Source organism: Ovis canadensis, chromosome 1 (assembly GCF_042477335.2).
Source record: "Ovis canadensis isolate MfBH-ARS-UI-01 breed Bighorn chromosome 1, ARS-UI_OviCan_v2, whole genome shotgun sequence".
NCBI classification, from domain to species: Eukaryota; Metazoa; Chordata; class Mammalia; order Artiodactyla; family Bovidae; genus Ovis; species Ovis canadensis.
Window position 1 is genome coordinate 101,256,961 of NC_091245.1, and position 19,611 is coordinate 101,276,571.

The 19,611-nt window shown below is 49.4% G+C and overlaps 2 protein-coding genes across 8 annotated transcripts; one reads left to right on the top strand and one right to left on the bottom strand.

Annotated features, from left to right (window-relative positions):
- Positions 1 to 6,497: 6,497 nt before the first annotated feature.
- Positions 6,498 to 13,309, top strand: CA14 (carbonic anhydrase 14). 7 transcript variants are annotated; one of them, XM_069574102.1, is made up of 12 exons: positions 6,505 to 6,722; positions 7,027 to 7,056; positions 9,182 to 9,202; positions 10,148 to 10,327; positions 10,979 to 11,121; positions 11,346 to 11,441; positions 11,643 to 11,709; positions 11,888 to 12,045; positions 12,150 to 12,270; positions 12,496 to 12,516; positions 12,633 to 12,717; positions 12,840 to 13,309. In XM_069574102.1, the coding sequence occupies exons 1-12, from the start codon at positions 6,584 to 6,586 to the stop codon at positions 12,901 to 12,903; spliced, it is 1,125 nt and encodes a 374-aa protein (XP_069430203.1). In that variant the 5' UTR covers positions 6,505 to 6,583; the 3' UTR covers positions 12,904 to 13,309. The 7 variants fall into 7 exon arrangements, 5 of the variants coding, with proteins under 5 accessions (XP_069430217.1, XP_069430203.1, XP_069430235.1 ...); XR_011253939.1 differs by lacking the exon at positions 12,150 to 12,270 and having other exon boundaries at positions 6,498 to 6,722; XM_069574116.1 differs by lacking the exon at positions 12,150 to 12,270 and having other exon boundaries at positions 6,499 to 6,722; positions 11,893 to 12,045.
- A 312-nt stretch (positions 13,310 to 13,621) lies between these two features.
- On the bottom strand, positions 13,622 to 17,516 carry APH1A (aph-1 homolog A, gamma-secretase subunit). Its single transcript, XM_069574143.1, has 7 exons — positions 17,142 to 17,516; positions 16,174 to 16,344; positions 15,929 to 16,002; positions 15,570 to 15,692; positions 15,289 to 15,416; positions 14,758 to 14,881; positions 13,622 to 14,413 (listed from the first exon to the last, which is right to left on the bottom strand). The coding sequence occupies exons 1-7, from the start codon at positions 17,252 to 17,254 to the stop codon at positions 14,349 to 14,351; spliced, it is 798 nt and encodes a 265-aa protein (XP_069430244.1). The 5' UTR covers positions 17,255 to 17,516; the 3' UTR covers positions 13,622 to 14,348.
- Between the last annotated feature and the right edge of the window lie 2,095 nt (positions 17,517 to 19,611).

Sequence of the window (19,611 nt, forward strand, 5' to 3'; positions counted from 1 at the left end):
CCTAGGTCTGGAAGATCCCCTGGAGGAGGGCATGGCAACGTACTCCAGTATTCTTGCATGGAGAATCCCATAGAGGAACCTGGCAGGCTACACTCCATAGGGTCACAAAGAGTCAGACACGACTGAAGCGATTGAGCACAGCACTAAGCCAGTAATAAGCTACCTGTGGTCACAAGATCTCATTTTGCTATATTATTCTCTGATTCCCATTCCTACAGCAATTCGCACATAACAATTCTTTAAAAATCAAAGAAAAAATACCTTTAACAAGAATCTTCTCAGTATTGAAAGAAAGTAGCTTAAGTCTTAGTGTCTTTTGTATGGGTTGTCACACAAAACCTTCACTTGAATTAGATGAATGGTAGAGAATAAAAAGAAAAGGGAAAAGTCAGGCAGAATGAGGAGGCCACCAGAGCAGCTGGAACAAATTATTATAATTTCCACAGTGGCGCTAGCGGTAAAGAACCCGCCTGCCAATGCAGAAGACATAAGATACCTGGGTTTAATCCCTGGAGGAGGGAAGATCCCATGGAGGAGGAAATGGCAACCCACTCCAGTATTCTTGCCTGGAGAATCCCATGGACAGAGGAGACTGGTGGGCTACGGTCCAGTTCAGTTCAGTCGCTCAGTCATGTCTGACTCTTTGCGACCCCATGGACTGCAGCACACCAGGCTTCCCTGTCCATCATCAACTCCCGAAGCTTGCTCAAACTTATGTCCATCAAGTCACTGATACCATCCAACTGTCTCATCCTCTGTCGTCCCCTTCTCTTGCCTTCAATCTTTCCCAGCATCAGGGTCTTTTCTAATGAATCAGTTTTTCACATCAGGTGGCCAAAGTATTAAAGTTTCAGCTTTAGCATCACTCTCTCCAATGAATATTCAGGACTGATTTCCTTTAGGATTGACTTGTTTGATCTTCTTGCAATCCAAGGGACTCTCAAGAGTCTTCCCCAACATTAATTATCCAACACTTCAATTCTTTGGTGCTCAGCTTTCTTTATAGTCCAATTCTTACATCCATACATGACTACTGGAAAAACCATCACTTTGACTGGATGGAGCTTTGTCAGCAAAGTAATGTCTTTGTTTTTTAATATGCTGCATAGATTGGTCATAGCTTTTCTTCCAAGGGGCAAGCGTCTTTTTAATTTCATGGCTGCAGTCACCATCTGCAGTGATTTTGGAGCCCAAGAAAATAGTCTCTCACTGTTTCCATTGTTTCCCCATCTGTTTGCCATGAAGAGATGGAACCGGATGCCATGATCTTAGTTTTCTGAATGTTGAGCTTTAAGCCAACTTTTTCACTCTCCACTTTCACTTTTACCATGCGGCTCTTTAGTTCTTCTTTGCTTTCTGCTATAAGGGTGGTGTCATCTGCATATCTGCGGTTATTGATATTTCTCCCTGCAATCTTGATTCCAGCTTGTGCTTCATCCAGCCCAGCATTTCTCATGATGTAGTCTGCATAGAAGTTAAATAAGCAGGGTGACAATATACAGCCTTGATGTACTCCTTGCCCAATTTGAAATCAGTCTGTTGTTCCATGTCCAGTTCTAACTGTTGATTCCTGACTTGCATACAGATTTCTTAAGAGGCAGGTCAGGTGGTCTAGTATTCCCATCTCTTGAAGAATTTTCCACATTTGTTGTGATCCACACCATCAAAGCCATTGACATAGTCAATAAAGCAGAAGTAGATGTTTTTCTGGAACTCTCTTCCTTTTTCAATGATCCAGCGGATGTTGGCAATTTGATCTCTGGTTCCTCTGCCTTTTCTAAATCCAGCTTGAACATCTGGAAGTTCACGGTTCATGTACTGTTGAAGCCTGGCTTGGAGAATTTTGAACATTATTTTGCTAGCGTGTGAGATGAGTGCAATTGTGCGGGAGTCTGAGCATTCTTTGGCATTGCTTTTCTTTGGGATTGGAATGAAAACACCTTTTTCAGTCCTGTGGCCACTGCTGAGTTTTCCAAATTTGCTGGCATGTTGACCAGCAATATTGACCTGCTAGAAATGTTTAACAGCATCATCTTTTAGGATTTGAAGTAACTCAACTGGAATTCCATCACCTCTGCTACAGTCCATGGGGTCGCAAAGAGTCGGACACGACTGAATGACTTAGCATGCATGCATCATGATATCCTTCCTTGAAGGTAAGGCAGCTTCTTAAATATATTAAGGAGAACCCTGCTTTGACACAACGTATTCTTTGGTGTCACTCTTAGAGACAGTGAAGCATGGGTCTGCCTGCTGTGGAGTGGCATTTTTTATGTTCTTATATATAACTATAGACCCAGGCTATGCAACCATCACAAGACTGCTGGCATCAGGTAAAGAAAATCTCACTACTAATTACCCGTTCCTCTTGGTTCCCATAACACTTTGTTTCACCACTATTTAGAACTTCTCATGGCTGTATTCTGGTAATTGGGTAAGGTATCTGCATCCCCTAAAGAGACTGTGAAATTCTTGAGGGCCGGGATTGTGGCTTATTAATTTTTTATTTCTAGGGTCTGCCCTGTTGCCTAGCACTCAATGTATGTTTGTAAATTAGTGACGGTATTGTTGCTAACCTCTGCAAAAGCGACTGCAAAGAACAATTCTAGTTTGCTAGAATCTCTACAGAGAATGGCAAACTCCTGGGAATTCCCTGGTGGTCCGGTGGTTAGGACTCGGTGCTTTCACTGCCATGGACCAGGTTCAATCCCTATCCAGAGAACTAAGATCTTGCAAGCCACGTGGTGCAGCCAAACCAAACAAAGAAAAAGGCAAACTCTATCACCTCTGCTCCTTCAGTAGATATACAGCACTGGTTCTCAAGTGTGGACCCTCAGACCAGTACCATCTCCCTAGGTGACCTGTTAGAAATGTAAATCTCTGGGCTGCTCTCACCTTCCGAGAAGGACCCACATTCTGCCCATGGAATGTGTCCTCTACTTTCACTTTACTATGGCTTGCTCTTGAATTCTTTCCTGTGCCAATCCAAGGACCCTGACTTGACAGCCTGTCCCCAGTAATTTGACTAAGACCTGGGACATGACCATCCTCTTGTGCCCCATTTTCCTGCAACCTCTTTGCAAAGTATATCAATAAATCTACTTCTTGTGTGTGTGTGTGTGTGTGTGCTGTCATCTCCAACTCTTTGCGACCCCATGACTGCAGCCCACCAGACTCCTCTGTCCATGGAATTTTCCAGGCAAGAATACTGGAGTGGGTTGCCATTTTCTTCTCTGGGGATCGTTCTGATCCAGGGATCAAACCTGTAGCTCTTAGGACTCCTACACTGGTAGGTGGATTCTCTACCACTAGGGCTACCCGAGAAGCAAATCGACCTCTTACCTATCAAATAAATGCAAATTTCTAGACATACTCCAGACCTACAGAATCAGAAACTTTAGGGGCAGAGGCCCAATAATCGGTATTTTAACAAGCTTTCCAGGTGATTCTGATGTACAATGATGTTTGAGAACCCAAAGGAGAAAGTTCAGTGGTGCCTATGTCTTTATCCTCGTTTAGCTTAGCAGCTATATACCTAGCCAAGGGAGAATCCATAAATCCCTCAAAACTCAGTCTTTAAAGGGTATAACAAGGGAGCTGAGATGATGATTGAGGACTCTTCTAGCCTAAAATTCTGGGAAAAGGCAGAAAGTAAATAAATGTTCCAATGACAAGATGCATTCATTCAATCAGCAAATATTTATGTACCAGGCAGTGCTCTGAGCATGGAATCAGTGCATGACACAAATTTACTCCTTTTTAATTAAAATTTTAATTTTTAATTAAAATTGTTCAGACCACAAACTTGGAACTATCTTCTGTCTATAAGATTCTTCTACTGTATCTGCCACGCAATGTGAACTGGAGAACTGAGAAATGATCCAAAAGAGTTCTGGCCACCTTCTCCCCTAAATTACTTTGACTTTAATTCTTGAAAGCTTCTGTGTTTGTTTAAGAGCCTTCAGTACCGGTGTGTTAGAAGACAAGAGAGTGATAATAAACGTGAGTATCAAAATAGACTATCTCTGGATCTGTGTTACTTACGTCACGAAGTTCCTTGCTCTTTTAGGAAACTGAATCCATCTAATTCTGTCTCCTCATCGATTCTCTCTTCTAGGCAGTGAGTCACCACCTGGACTGTTTGAGTAAGTTCCCTGTGTTGACCGTTCCTCTTTCCTTCTGACCTGACTCCCTCCCTCCCTCACTGAACTCTCATTTTCCCCACCACACAAATTCAGAGCACTTAGTGAGTTACTGTAAGGTGTTTCAGACTATTTAGGATGTTTAGTCAGTTTAAATATCCTTTTAAAAAAGGGCCTTTTAAGAAAAACCAACCCAGAAGTCACCACACTTGGATACCATCGTTTCTCTGCCCAGTTCACATTTCACTGCATTTGGAAGGACAGGAGATGGCGCCAGAAAGCCATTTTGGTTTCCAGTCGGGTTTTTCACCAAGCTCAGAGGGCGCAAAGGGCTAGAGAGTTGAAACAAAACCGCCAGAGTTTGAGAAGCAACTAAGGTGGGGGGAGGTGAGGTGGGAAGAGTTTTTTGTTTGTTTTTTTAATCATATAACGGTCCTCTTGACACTACTCCAAATCAGCCCGGTGACAAAAGAAATATCCATAGTAAAGACAAAAATAAAGACAACCCCAATAAAAATTTTAAAAATTAATAAATACAGGCAAACCCCTGGAGTTTGCCACTTTTCCCCTCTTTCCTACATACCAGGGCCTTTGTCCATTGGTGAAACACAAGGGCTGGGAGGGGCTGCTCACTCCCAAGTGGGAAGGCGCTGATTTGAGGCTGAGACATCTCAGTGAAACTGTATCCACTTGTATAGGCAAAATCCCAAAGCCCACCAGCAGTGAAACACTTCCGAGAAGGAATCACATGCAAGACATTTTGAACTGGAACTTTAAAAAAGCTTTTAAAATTCATGGACAACCAGGAGGTGGCGCCTGACAAGACACATTATCTCTCTCTCAGGAGGCTGCATCACTGCCCCGGCCACTCCAGGGAACTCTGTCCTGGCAGAGGTCATTCTGTCCAGGCCTCTTCTTTCCTACCTTGCAAAAGAGGTCTCTGCTTGATTGCTTTTTTCTGTTCTTCTGTGTTAACGGTCCTGATTCCCAGGAAGTCTAATTTACACTTTAAGCCTTTTCTTCTTCTTAGATGGGATGAGAGGGGTTTAGGGGGAACCTCAAAACATAAAATTTTTCTGGAAGGGAAAAATAATTTGAAGGGTGATGAAAGAATTAAAAAGGATATGGCATCTGCAAAATGGCTTTGCTTTGCAGATCAATCACAGTGGACGGAAAAGCACCCAGGCTCCTGTTTCAGCAGGGGCTGATGATCTGGCATATGCTTTATTTCTGTTCACTTGGCTTTTATCCTGCCCCCTTATTTAGCTTCTGCTCCCTTTGATTTGACTATTTATTGCTACTGGGCAGGAGCAAGGAGGGCACAGGGACCTCACACGGGTGCCTCCTCCAGGCTGAGACTCTGGTGAGGGAAGGGAGAACTGGGGCCAGTGTTTGGCCTGAGGTTATCTTTGAGTCTCACAGTTCATAATGAGGGATTTAGGATGTACATTCCAGTCAGGATTTCCAGTCCCATGGGGGAACAAGCACCAGCCTGCATTCCTGAGATTCAACGGCCTCTCTGCTCCACTTGCCCAGCTCTCCCGCGGCAGGTCTCACTCAGCCCCCAAAGTCCCGCCCCAGGCTTTGGTTGGGCGGGTGGGAAGACCCTGGGCCCCTCTCCCACTCCAATGGGATCACATGGTCTCTCCTCTCCCTCCCCTCTCTTAGCCTGGAGTCCACCTTTTCTTTTCTTTTTTTTTTTTTTTTTGATGGTGGTAGTGACTGTTTCTAAGGTCTCCCCGCCTTTCCTCCTGCCCTGGCCACCGTGCCCAGGGTCTGTGTCCTCTTCAGTGACAAAAGCCGCCCTAGATCTGGGTTCCCTGGGGAGGGAGGTGGCTGGGTCTGGCAGTTGCAGCCGCTGTCTCTTCATGGTGCTGCTGCAGCCCCTCCCCCCGCTGGGCACACAAATGGGCTTTATCCAGCAAACAAAACCACCCCCCACCCAGGCCACAAAGGCACGTGGACCCAGCCTCACCGTGGGAAGGGGGTGGTGACAGGCGCAGGAGAAAGAGCGCTCCAAACGAGCTCTCCTCGCCCGCCTCACTTCTCTTCCTCACTTTCCACAACCAAGGTTTTAGTCCTTGACTTCCTACCCTCCAGCTGCACCCTGAGTCCCCCGACTCCTTTTAACTCCGCACTCTTCCTATTTCAGGGCACCTCACATTCTGCAGGGATTTGGGCACGGGGCCTCCCACTATCTGTCCCACACCCAGGGAGTGGCCCCTCAGAGGAGAAGCCAAAGTCCCTCGGAGGGGGACTGGATGCAACCCCAAAGGATCGGACCCCCAAAACCTCCATTCCTGCTCCTGCCCATTCCCAGGGACACCTTTCTCCACAGTGGATAGCAGAGGAAGGAAGAGCTCACCCCAGCTGGATTCCTGAGCCAGGGCCAGGGCTCCCGTTTTCACAGCCGCGCTCTACTCTGAGCAGGGCCATCCTGCATGCTTAATCGGCTATTTAAGGAGCTGTTCGCCAGCAACCCAGGCAGCCCCCCCTCCCCACGTACACCCGTCCAGAGCCACCTTAAAAGCAGGAGGCAATTGGAAGTAGCTGGCCAGCAAGTGAAGACTCCAAAGAAAGGTAAAAAGAGAGAGGGCAGAAACAGAAGCAGTGAGATTTATCCTGGGACCAGAAACTCACGGTACCCCCACGAAAAACCAAATCCCTTGGAAGCCCGCAGGGACACAAAGACAGCAAGAGAGAAAGACAAATACACTCAACTCCGGGAAACTCCTGTCCTCCCCCCAGCAACCCCGCCCCTCTCTCCCTACCCCCTCTCTCTCCCTCCCCCATCTCTCTCCCTGCCCTAGTCCTCTAGTCCCCAGACCCCCAGTACCTTGCACTCCTTCCGGCCACACCATGTTGTTCTTCACCCTCCTGCTAGAGGTGATTTGGATCCTGACTGCCAACGGGGGTAGGTACATCTGGGTGTCTGTGTGTCTGTCTGTGCTGATGTACACATGTTGCCTTGCATGTTTAATGGAGGAAGAGTGTAAAAGGAAGCCTTGGGGCTAGAATAGGCTCAGGCTCAGGGATGGAGGGAAAGAGAGAGGACTCAGGAGGAGACCACTGTCCTTCTTTGCCCTTTGATTTTCCCGCTTTGTTGTGGGTGGGGATGGGGGCAAACTGGCCTGGGGCAGAATATGTACACACGCCTCCCGCAGAATCGATTTGCAGACTACAAAGTCTGTTCAGAGCTCTTTCCCCACTGCCCTAGTCCCAGGCTACCCTCCCGGCCTTCTTTATTTACAAACTCATCCAATTAGGGAGCCAAAGAGACCTGGAGTGAAAGGATAGAGGACTCATGGAGGGGGTGGTCAGGGGAATATTCCTACACCTCCTGCCAAACTCAGCCCCCGATCCCTGACTACAAACCTCATGGCCAAAGTCCCCTCTCCTTTCTAGGTGTGTGTGTGCTAAGCTACTACAGTCGTGTCTGACTCTTTGTGACCCTACGGACTGTAGCCCACCAGGCTCCTCTGTCCATGGAATTCTCCAGGCAAGAGTGCTGGAGTAGTCTCCATTCCATGGGGCGACCAATTTCCTGGTTTTTCCTGAAAGCAGTAGGAATTAATAGTCCATATTGTTAGTCCCTTTACGATTTACAAAGGACTTTCAGGAGCTCCCAGGAGAGGAAAAGGTACTCTTAGGGGAATGGCTGAGGTGTTCCAGGAATGTCCCCAGGACCCCTACCACTCATTTCTGTGATCCCTGTGTCTAGTACAAATGTGGAATTAAGATGTGTTGGAAGAACGGGGTTGGGAGGTGTCTAGAGGGCAGGAGGAAAATGCAAAGATGACTGGGCAGAGGGGCGCCTAGTCAAGGAGAGCTGCAAATCTCCACCGAGGAGAAAGGAAAAAAATCAGGAAAGAGGAGAAAGAGATGTGAGACCAGTGTGTTGAGAATTTGGTGGGAGGGAAAGGGCAAGGCTGTTAGCCTGCCCTGAACCAGGGGATTTGAGTTGTTGAGGTGTCCCATTGAGCTGGTGAATGCAAGGCTGCCTCCAGCCTTCCTCTGGGTTGCTTTTCAGAATTGTGTGAACTGAGGGATGAGCCAGTCGAAGAGCCCAGTGATGAGATCAAGGATATCTTAGCAGTCTAAGGGATTTATTTAAGGGAATAAGAGAGCAGAGGTTGCAGGAGGCAGGCGGCAGGGGGTGGAGATTTAGAATTTTTCTCCAAAGTTTCTAGCAATTTGAAAAATGCAGAGACAACCTATAGGAAGTCCTCCTTTTCCCCTTGAAGCAGTTTGGCCCTGGGTGAGGGCTGGACCAGCAGACCCCAGACCTTCCATCCAGAAGACAGGACTGCATGAGAGCCTGGCATGTGACCCAGCTGGCAGCTCTCATTTCCACACACAATGCTTTACTTTCATCCTGTCCCTGCCAGCCTGGCTGCCTGTGCCCACCCACCACCCTCCACGTAGAGTAGACCCTGCCTGACTCCCACCTCTCCTAGTCATCTGGGAACCTCGGGAGCAGAGGTTCCTGGTGATGGAGAAAACTTGCTTTAGAGTTACTGGGACAAGAAGGAGAAACGTAAATGTTCATTTACGGCTCAGTGCCTGGGTTTGTTCATTTACAGCTCAGTGCCTGGGTTCGTACAAAGCTTCAAAGCAAAGGAATAACCGCCCTCTCCTCTCAGCAAGATGGCCCCGACTCTGAACTTCTTGCCCCTCCCCTTGTTCCAGTCCCCTTCCTCCAAACTCTCTGCCTACACCCTCACCTCAGCCCAAATGTTAGGCTGGCTTGGCACAGGCTGGAGAAGAGTGAGGGTTGGGCATTTTGCACATTTGGATCCAGGTTAATTTTAGTCTCCTGGCTTTATCTCTTTTCAATTCTCCTCCCCCTTTACTCAGCGAGCACAAGCACAGCCTGGCTGGTGATTTTAAATAGACCCCCGACCTTTCCACTGCGGTGTCCAATTTCAGGGCTTCCTTTGGGAAGTGCTGGAAGGAGGGAGAAGAAAGGGAGGGGGGAAGTGGAGGAGCTCCCTGCCTCGGGCTGCGCTGGCTGTAACTCAAGTTACTCTGCCTTGCAGGTCAACACTGGACGTATGAGGGTGAGAGCAGAAATCCAGGCCTACCAACGCCCCTTCCTCACTGGGACCTCTTCACCTGGTGGGAAGACTTATGCCACGTGGGTGGGGAGGTTTCTGTTAGCTTTTCATCCTAGCTCCTGCCTTCCGCAACTCCCCATGCCCCAGCTTTCGCTCAGATTGATTCTTAGACCCTGTTCTAACCATCAAATCCCACACCCCCTGATTCAGCAGAAAAGCCAGTTATGTCCTCAATCACTCTCTGTGGGAGTGAGGGAGCTGGAGTGGAGAGGGAAGCGGGTGGGGGAAGGTGCCATGAGCTTAGCTGCCAGTTCTCCTCCTTGCTCATTCTATCCTGATCGATCCTACCCCCACCTGAATCTGGAACCGGCACAGAACCTGAGGTCAGGGGTGAGGGAGAGGCCAGCAGCACAGTATGTGACCCTGGCAGAGGTGCAACCAGATTCCTTTCAACTTAACCAAGTCCCTGAGTCAGTGCAAAGTCCAGCGTGAGAGCAAGGAGTCAATGATGGGAAGTCAGCAGGTCTGAATCTTAAGGCCTCTTGATAGGCGTTCCCCAGAGACCCTACCTCTCTAGAATAATTTTCCCAGTTTTCCTGCCCTTACTCAAATTCACCTCTCTGGCTCTGTGGACTTTCTGCACATCTCCTCTTCCTCTCATTAGCTCTTGTATCCTCCAACAAGAGAACCAGTAAGTAAAGGCAACTGCTTCCCATTCATCAGGAGAGCAGGGGAATCATCGCTGCCCCTGGATAGGCGATGGGAAGGAACTGCTGCAGTGAGTCCAGCAGGGACTCCCCTCTCACCCAGCCCCGCATAACTGAGGGCTTCATATGGGGTGGAGGGAAGTGCATGTCCGCCTCCACGTAGGTAAATAACTTGGTGGAGGGTTGCTGAAGGGTGGTTGGGGCTGGAGGGCAAGACAAATGTCTGTGATAACCCCACCAGGTCCACATGGTCAAGACCACTGGCCCGCCTCTTACCCTGAATGTGGAAGCAATGCCCAGTCCCCCATCAATATCCAGACAGACAGTGTGACTTTTGACCCTGACTTGCTACCTCTGCAGCCCCATGGATATGAACAGCCTGGCACTGAGCCTTTGAACCTGCACAATAATGGCCACACAGGTAAAATGACCTGGCCTCCAAGGAGATGTAAGCTTCAGTTCCAATCTTAGGAGTCAGAGGTGAAGAAGCATTCTCCTAACTTCTAAATTCTCAGAAGGTCTTATCTATAAATTTGGAGACAAGAGAATGAGGATGAGGCTCCTGTAGCCAAAGGTGGTCAAGGGGTTGGTGAGCATCACAGTACTGCCTTGATCTTCACTAGAGAAGCAGTGGCTGGGACTTTCAGCCAGTGGTCCAGTGGTTAAGACTCCAAGCTCTCACTGCAGGGGGCACGGGTTCAATTCCTAGTTGGGGGACTAAGATCCTGCATGCCAATGCCCCAGGGTGCCACCAAAAAACAGAAAAGCACTGTCCTATGGGAAGAACAGAGGATGATACGGTTGAATGGCATCACTGACTCAATGGACATGCATTTGAGCAAACTCCAGGAGATAGTGAAGGACAGGGAAGCCTGGAATGCTGCAGTCCACAGGGTCTCAAAGAGTTGGACATGAGTTAGCCACTGAACAACATGGGAAAAACTGGGTGCTGTGCAGAGAGACAGAAAAGGCTGGCCAAGTTTCCCAAGAAGTGGTGGCAACTGCAGGGGAGGGTAGGAATGCATCCATATTACTCCACCAACCCTAACCACTTGCTCTCTTTCCCTCACAGTACAACTCTCTCTGCCCTCTACCCTGTATCTGGAAGGACTTCCCCGAAAATATGTAGCTGCCCAGCTCCACCTGCACTGGGGTCAGAAAGGAACCCCCTGGGGGTCAGAGCACCTGATCAACGGCAAAGCCACAGCTGCAGAGGTACCAGGAGCAAGGTCTGGATTAGGATGTAGTGGTAGGCACTGTTGGTGCCAGGGATCTGGAAACTGAGAACAGTCACGCTTGGGGTGAAAGGGCAAGCTTTGTGGGGCAGATTTCCTGCATCCAAGAGGTGGTGGTGGTGGCAGCGGTGGCTAGGATCAAAGCCTTTGGGACTGGGTAGTGGGGAAACATCAAATGATTTAATTCCCTGTCCTCTGCCTTAGCTCCACATCGTACATTATGACTCTGAGTCCTACGAAAGCCTGAGTGAGGCTGCTCAGAGGCCTCAGGGCCTGGCTGTCTTGGGCATCCTCATTGAGGTCAGTGGCCCCCAATCCCTCCGAGGGCCCCCTCCACTCCCTCTGCATCCCACAGTCCTATTCTGTCCGTCTGTTGCTGGTCATCCTCCCAAGACAAATCAGCAACCCATTTAGACCATGTATCTGACACGCAAATCACACAAATCTGACTTCTAACATGGACTCATCTTGAACATTCTCCCCCACTTCTTCCCCATCCAGGTGGGTGAGACTAAGAATCCAGCTTATGAATACATTCTGAGTCACTTGCATGAAATCAAGCATAAAGGTGAGCCCTAATAATCTATCTTAAGACAAAGTCACATTAGACTTCAGGGAAATTTCCAAGGCCTGAGAGGCCTGGGATGAGGCAGTGAGTTAGGGACCAAAGTGTTTGCTTCTAGGAACCCTGTCTAGGTAAGCAAGGGTGCAGTGAGGGAGATGAGCCCAAATCTGTCCTTGCCCAGATCAGAAGACCTCCATACCTCCCTTCAATGTGAGAGGGCTGCTCCCGCCGCTGCTGGCACAGTACTTCCGTTACAACGGCTCGCTTACCACTCCGCCCTGCTACCAGAGTGTGCTCTGGACAGTCTTCCATCGAAGGGCCCAGATTTCCACGGAACAGGTGAGCAGTGGAGAGGTGAGGCAGCAGAGTTGTAACCTCAAACCCTTCCCCACTTCCCAAAGCAAGAGCTGCTTGTCCCCGAGTCCCATGCTTCTGTTCCTCAGCTGGAAAAGCTTCGGGAGACATTGTTCTCCACGGAGGAGGAGCCCTCTGAGCCACTGGTACAGAACTACCGAGCCCCCCAGCCTCTCAATCAGCGGATGGTCTTTGCTTCTTTCATCCAAGGTGACTGTACAGGGCCTGGAAAAGGGGAAGTGAAACTGGGGAATTCAATGGCAGGAACTAGGATGCCCCTAGGAAGGAAAAGGCTAAAGGGGGAAGGGATTCTCAGGCCTTGCTTGGACTGGGACCCACCATGCCCCAATGTGCCCAGCCCTCAGGGCTGGCACAGGGCAGCTTCTAGCTGGCTGGGGATCTGGTCTCTCTGACCCAGGTTTTCTTCCCTTGCAGTGGGACCCTCGTATACCACAGGTAAGATGGTCTTTCCCAGGTAACGAGGTGTGGGGTTGAGGGTATGGTGCTCCTCAGGTTAGGGAAAGGCTCACTATCTGTCAGTCCTAGGCAGACACCCTCCATCTCTCTCCCAGGTGAAATGTTGAGTTTGGGAGTAGGAATCCTGGTTGGCTGTCTCTGCCTTCTGCTGGCTGTTTATTTCATCGCTAGAAAGATCCGGTGAGGTCCTACTCTCCAATCTTCCAGTCCTTTCTTTTGTCCTGAAAAGCATGCTCCTAGTCCACCTCTAATCTATTTCACATCGGACACTAGGCATTTCCACGAACCATTCTCCCTTCCAGGAGGAAGAGACTAAGAAACCGGAAAAGTGTGGTCTTCACTTCAGCACGAGCCACCGAGGCATAGACTCCTTCCTGGACACTTCAGATGCCTTCCACTTGCTCGGCTGTCACGGCGCTTGTCAAGTGAGGCGCTGGAACTGGCCAGAAAATACTGTAGGAGTAGGCCAACACCCCTCTTTCCTCCAGACAGTCCCTACACAGCGGTATGGACAGGCTTTCATTCAAGGAAGAACAACAGAACCTTCAGCCTCTCAGAACATGGAGATCAGGACAGCCCTACGGTGACAATGCGGAGGCTCAACTGTGTGTAGCTGTAGGGGGATGTGGCCCACAGTCCCCCGTCCCCTCATCTTTATAACCCTGTCCCTAGATAGAGCTGTAAGAGCTCCCCTTAGGAAAAAGGGTTGCTGCTGTTTATTTTGTTTTTTTTTTTTGCTCAATATATTTGGAAATTAAAGCTGCTGACCCCACGTCTGGTTTTACTCCTGGAGCTCTTGAGAATGGGAGTGTTGCTTAATGCCTCAGATGGCATAGGTGGGCAAACGGAAGCATGGGTGAGTAACTCCTTTGACTCCAGTCCTGGAGGAGGGGAGATCCACTTCTGGAAGATGCTTAACCCAGAGTTTCTGACATGAGTTCAGATTCCCTGCCCTCGCATCGAAGCTATCCTTGGAGGGAACCAGAAATTGCCAGGTTAGAAAGGAGGTTGGAAAAGAGCCATGAGAGGACAGAAACCTCATTAACACGTTATCCCCTCCTTTTAAAGCCAAGTTCCCCCACAATTATAAAGTCCTTTTTATTAGTCAAAATCACAAACACCTCGATTAAAAGGATGGGATACACCACCCTCAGCAGAAAATGATACAGTTTATAGAAAACCTCCCCTCCCCCATACACCCCAATTAAAAACTAGAAAAAAAATCTGCCCTCCTTCCCTGTGATGTCATGGTAGGCTGACTCCTCCAGGAGCACTGCAACTCTGGAGTGGGCCAGCTCCCCGCAGCACCCTCCACTTCACCTTGGGGAGAGGAGGGATGCTGGTGGTCAAGGAGGTTAAAACATTAGTTCCAGTAATACCAGTTCCCAAACATGCACTTCCTTCCTTTCCCCCAAAGCCTGGGACCAAGGGGAAAGCTGGGCAGGTATAAGCCCAGTCATAAGGAGCAAGTTGAGGGAAAATACAGTCCAAGGAGGTTAGGAGAAGAATTCCAACATACCTCCTCCCTCCCCCAACTCAAAAAAAAAAAAGGCAATTTGGGGTCTTTATCACACCAAAAATAGTTCCCCTCAGACCTGAGAAAAAGACCAAGATGTCCAGTCTGGGGAGGGGGTACTGGGAAACTCAGAGCTCATCTACCCTTGAACCTCCATTGACTTCATCTCCATGGCAATGGCTAAACTAGGTCCCTTTTCTTGGCCACCTGCACTGTCCAGAACTGGAGATGGAGAAATACAGGGCGAGGAGATCAGGAGGGCACCCCAGGCCCAGGGGTCCCCCCCAAGGTTCCCTCAGTCCTCGGGTGGGATGCGCAGGGCAGAATACACCATCACCCGACTGTCCTCCTGCCGTCGGCCTGCAGAGGGGAAGGGGGGTGAGTCTTGGGCAGGGTGAGGGCAGAGCACTGACACATGGGGAGTCCTGGACAACAAGGGGAAGGGGGGTCCCCAGATGGTGGGGACAAGTGCAGATTCAAACCCGCCAGTCACTGACTGGCTGAACCCAGACTGCTCCTGGTAAAGCCTAGAGACTAAAGGTCACACACGAGTGGACAAAGCAAGACCCTGAAGGTGGTGGAACAGACCGACGAGGAGACAGAGAATGCTGGGCAATGGACCGGGCTGGGGCTGGGCTCAGTCATGGGCACTGGGCAGGCAGGTGGGATCTGTCAGGCGATCGGTCCAGGTAGTCAGTCCTTACACGAGAGACTGCGCTGGATACTTCGGAAGGACCCTCCAGCTGTGGTGAAGGCCCAGAGCCCCATGGAAACAGTGACTGCATAGATGGGCAGCAGGCTGGCCTCATACCAGGGGTTCAGGAATGTCTGGTGATGGGGGAAGAGTAGAAAAGAAGTTAGATTCTCCCTCTAATCCCTATATTCCCATTGTGCCTTTGACCCAAACCTCCCCAGAGATCTCCCTCAAGTCCCCCAGTCCTTCAGAGCATCAGTAAGTATCTTGTGATTTTCAGCTCCCCCAAACGTTTCTGCTATTCCTGCTCACCTCAGGCCATCTGCATTATGGTTTGATTAATCCATTCAAACTCCTCCCCAGAGAATCCCCAGAGCAGGATATGTAATTGACGCTGAGGTGAGAGACGTCTCAAGACTCACCTTTCTGCCTCCTCTCAACACAGATTTTTAAACGTTAAGAAGTGAGGATGTATTTCCCCTCCATCCCACTCACCATTAAGTTCTTTTCTCTCTAACTCAGGCCCCTGTCCCCAACTCACCAGTCCTGATGTCAGTAGGTGACTCCCAACCACCAGGCCCAAAGCCCAGTACCGTCTCCTCTCACAGGCATCAAAGAACACAACTCCCCAAAAGGTATGGAGCAGGATAATGGCTGCTGTCAGAAAGGCTGCAGGGGGGAGATGGGGATGAGATACATCCCTCGTCTTCTCCCAGCCTCCTGAGATGCTGAGCCAAAGAAGTCTCCCAGGGAGGGCCAGTAAATCAGGTCAGGGCTAAGGGATGGATGGGGCAGGACGACAAGAAAGAAAGTGGACCTTACCTGAAGTCAAGAAGTAATAGGGTGAGTCTCCATGGATCCCAACCACACCTGGCCCAAGTGCATCAGCCAAAATATTGATAACAGAGAAGACACCACTGATGATACCGAAGGAAAGACCAGAAACTGGGGGGAGGGAGGGTCTCATCAATGCCAGAGATCACTATAGCCTGACTGCCAGTGATCCCTCCCCATTCCCAGGCACAATTTCCCCCCCACCTTCTCTCCCTCCAGGCAACCTAGCCTTGGAAGTCAGGTGTGAAGAAAAACAAGAAGCCACTTAGGACAAGTGGACGTTTAGAGGGTTCCCTGGGAGAGACGAGTGTCCAACTCCCTCCTCCAGTCCCTCTCCCTTGGCTCACCATAGGCCATCTGGCGGATGGAGATGGGTGATCTTCCGTCCTCACTCAGCGATGCTAACCCTTCATCTGCCTTCCTGGGGTGTGGTGGGGTGGGTGGGACAGGGGAAACATGAGGGAGGGCAGGAATCTCCTTTCCCTCTAACGTCTCCCCTTAGTGCTTCCTCGTCCAAACCACCACCCAGGGCTGCCCCATTTATAGTTCAGTCCTCTGCCCTTCTCCCCTCCAGACCATCCCATCTTCTTACTTAAGCAGCTTGTAGTAGGCAAAGCGGAACACCTCCTGTAGAAGGACGGAGACTGCAGCACCAAATATCAGAAGGCCATACTGTAGCCGGGCATCTGACCGGTCGGTCACATGGACCAAGATGAACCAGACCACAGAGGCCAGGAGCAGGGAGACCAGCCAGAAAAACGCCCTGAGGAAAGACAAGGGCAATCAGACAAGCAAGGATAGAGGGCATCCTGAGAAATCACAGAGGGAAACCAATCAAGGCTGCAGCGTAAAAAGCGGAACTTAGACTTCCGGATGGCCAGGGAGACAGGGAGGAGATAGGATAGGTGTCTCCACCAAGGGAGTTTGTAGAGATCTGAATGCAGGGGAAGGCTTAGAAATCTGATTAAAGGGTCTGCAGAGCTATGAAAGCCAGAGTGTAGGAGCACGAGAGGGCGAGGTATCCATTCCTGGATACTCCCGTAGGGACGGGTGAGGTCAGCACAGCCCCTTCACTAGTCTTGGCCCTGGGCCTCCTCTGACGTCGCCGGGAGGAGTGTAGGAGGAATCTGTGCGATCCCTGCAAGGCGGAAACCAACTGCGGGAAAGGGCAAATCAATCAGATCCCTGACTCGACCCTTCCCAATCTTCACCTCCAACTTGTCTCCCCCTACTCAGGCTTCCCTTGGAGCGCCCCAGGTGGCTCAGTGGTAAAGAATCCGCCTGCTAATGCAGCAGACTCAGGAGACGCGGTTTCCATCCCTGGGTAGGGAAGATTCCCTGAAGTAGGATCTTCAGTACGGCAACCCACTCCAGTATTCTCGCCTGGAAAATCTCATGGACAGAAGAGCCTGGCGGGCTACAGTCCATAGGGTCGCCAAAGAATCGGACAGCACTGAGCAGGAGCAAGACTCAGGTTCCCAGGCTCGCCCCAGGTCCTCAAGCGCCTCTCGGATCTCACTCTTCGGCGTCCTTCCGCGTCTCCCCAACCCCCTAACTCACCCGGCGACCAAGATGATGACGCGAAGCGGGTCTCCAGCCACAGTGATCAAGAAAAGCGCAAAGGCCGGGCCGAAAGCGACAAAAGTGCATCCAAAAAACACTGCGGCCCCCATGGCTGGGCAGCTGGGGGCGGGGTGGAGACCCGGCCAAGAGAGGGGAAGGGGAGGAGCACGCCAGCTAGGGTGTCCGCGTGGGGTGGCGACGCGACCCCGTGAGGGGCGCGGTGCAATGTCACCCCCGGACCCCCGGGGAAGGCGGGGATATCGAAACCCCAGACACAAGTCCGCGCGACTTCCTCTACGGAAGCCGAGGAGGGAACAAACCCCTTTGCAGCCTCATGGCCACCTCCCATCTAATCCCCACCCCCTGGAGGCCAATGGAGGGAGAATCCGTGGGGGCGGAGCTGCCGTGGTGGGGCGTGGCTTCACGACCTGCTGGGAGTTGTAGTCCAGCTTTCCTTGCGCTGGACCTCGGACCTGGGAGTGGCTCCTGCCGGTTAAAGCAGCGGGCTGGGCCCTGCCCAGGTTCCTTGGTTCGGTTCGGTTCAGCTTTGGTCGCTGTTTCCTTTCGTTATTTTATGGGGCAGGGTGGTAGCAATCCTACCTTTTCTTGAAGAGCTGCAGAGGGGGAAGATCCTGTTAGAAACTAAAGAACAAATACAAAGAAATCACAGGATAGAGGGTGCCGGGAGATAGGGACGGGTATTGTTCTTACTTGAATGAGAGGAAATGAACTGGAGATACTGCCCAAGAAATGAAGGTTACACTTAAAAGTAGGTGCGCTTTGAACAGGCTAGTGTAGGAAAAATACAATACGGTGTCGCTAATGAAGCTTTCATCTGTTATGACAAGCGAATAAGAAAGAAATAAAAGGAGCCTGGATAGCAATGTTAGGTAGGTTAGAGGGGATTTTGAGTTAGAATTGGGAGTTAAAGCTGTTCGTAAAAAGCAATTATAGCTGTGGAGTTGAAGGAAAACTATCCCCCTCCCCCCACACCACCAAAGTTACTCAGTTCCCTTTATGTCATACTTCCTCTATTTATTTTCTGAAAATGAATATCAGTGGTGTCTTTTCCTCAGACTGGGGGAAGGGAAGGGAAGGCACAAGGGATGTATTTTAGAGAGAAAGAAAGTTAAAATGTAAGAGGGTACTGTACTTCATTTGGATGGGGGTAGGGTTAGTCCTTAGGAAGGATATTTTGGCAAAAGAGTGCCAGGATGGGAAGGTGAGGAAAACTGGAACATTGCTTTTGAGAAAGTTATCAAAGTACCCCCCAAACACTATAAAAATTGTTCAAAGAGAGCCAGGCTTCCTTTCCTTCTGGAAATGATTTATGGCAATGCATAGATGTATATCCACATAAGAGTTTTACATTTTTTCTGGAAAATTCTGGAAAGCAGCTGAAGGAGTAGATTATATAGAATTATATGAGAACATCCTGGTTGGTGCTCAAGACTCTATATTGTTTTGCTTCTGAGCATAGCAATCCAGAAGAGATGTGGAGAAGACATCATCTCTCCTCTGAGCTGTTATCACAGCGTCTTCTGACTTAGGAACAGGTGCCAAACCTATCTTGTTCATTAGTGTTTCCACGGAGACTTGCATAGTGCCTGGCTCCTGGTAGATGTTGAATAGATTTTTATTAACTCTCTTAAATGGTCACTAGACCATTGTTTATTTGTTCATTAACTCCCTTTATTGTTTATTTATTATTTGTTTATTAACTCCCTTAAATGGTCACTAGAACAAATGGTCACTAGACCATTCAGGTATGACCTAAATAAAATCTCTTATGATTATACAGTGGAAGTGAGAAATAGATTTAAGGGACTAGATCTGATAGATAGAGTGCCTGATGAACTATGGACGGAGGTTTGTGACATTGTACAGGGGACAGGGATCAAGACCATCCCCATGGAAAAGAAATGCAAAAAAGCAAAATGGCTGTCTAGGGAGGCCTTACAAATAGCTGTGAAAAGAAGAGAAGCGAAAAGCAAAGGAGAAAAGGAAAAATATAAACATCTGAATGCAGAGTTCCAAAGAATAGCAAGAAGAGATAAGAAAGCCTTTCTCAGCGATCAATGCAAAGAAATAGAGGCAAACAACAGAATGGGAAAGACTAGAGATCTCTTCAAGAAAATTAGAGATACCAAGGGAACATTTCATACAAAGATGGCCTCCATAAAGGACAGAAATGGTATGGACCTAACAGAAGCAAAAGATATTAAGAAGAGGTGGCAAGAATACACAGAAGAACTGTACAAAAAAAGATCTTCACAACCAAGATAATCACGATGGTATGAACACTCACCTAGAGCCAGACATCCTAGAATGTGAAGTCAAGTGGGCCTTAGGAAGCATCACTACGAACAAAGCTAGTGGAGGTGATGGAATTCCAGTTGAGCTATTTCAAATCATGAAAGATGATGCTGTGAAAGTGCTGCACTCAACATGCCAGCAAATTTGGAAA

What these genes read in the sequence shown, in the direction of transcription:
- CA14 (XM_069574102.1), top strand. Translation starts at nt 6,584, where the DNA reads ATGCTTAATCGGCTATTTAAGGAGCTGTTCGCCAGCAACCCAGGCAGC. An exon ending in TCTTGGGCATCCTCATTGAG is followed by an intron (nt 11,442 to 11,642) that starts GTCAGTGGCCCC and finishes TTCCCCATCCAG; the next exon opens with GTGGGTGAGACTAAGAATCC. An exon ending in CCCAGATTTCCACGGAACAG is followed by an intron (nt 12,046 to 12,149) that starts GTGAGCAGTGGA and finishes TCTGTTCCTCAG; the next exon opens with CTGGAAAAGCTTCGGGAGAC.
- APH1A (XM_069574143.1), bottom strand. Translation starts at nt 17,254, where the DNA reads ATGGGGGCCGCAGTGTTTTTTGGATGCACTTTTGTCGCTTTCGGCCCG. An exon ending in GTCATCATCTTGGTCGCCGG is followed by an intron (nt 16,345 to 17,141) that starts GTGAGTTAGGGG and finishes GTCTTTCCTCAG; the next exon opens with GGCGTTTTTCTGGCTGGTCT. An exon ending in GCCTACTACAAGCTGCTTAA is followed by an intron (nt 16,003 to 16,173) that starts GTAAGAAGATGG and finishes ACCACACCCCAG; the next exon opens with GAAGGCAGATGAAGGGTTAG.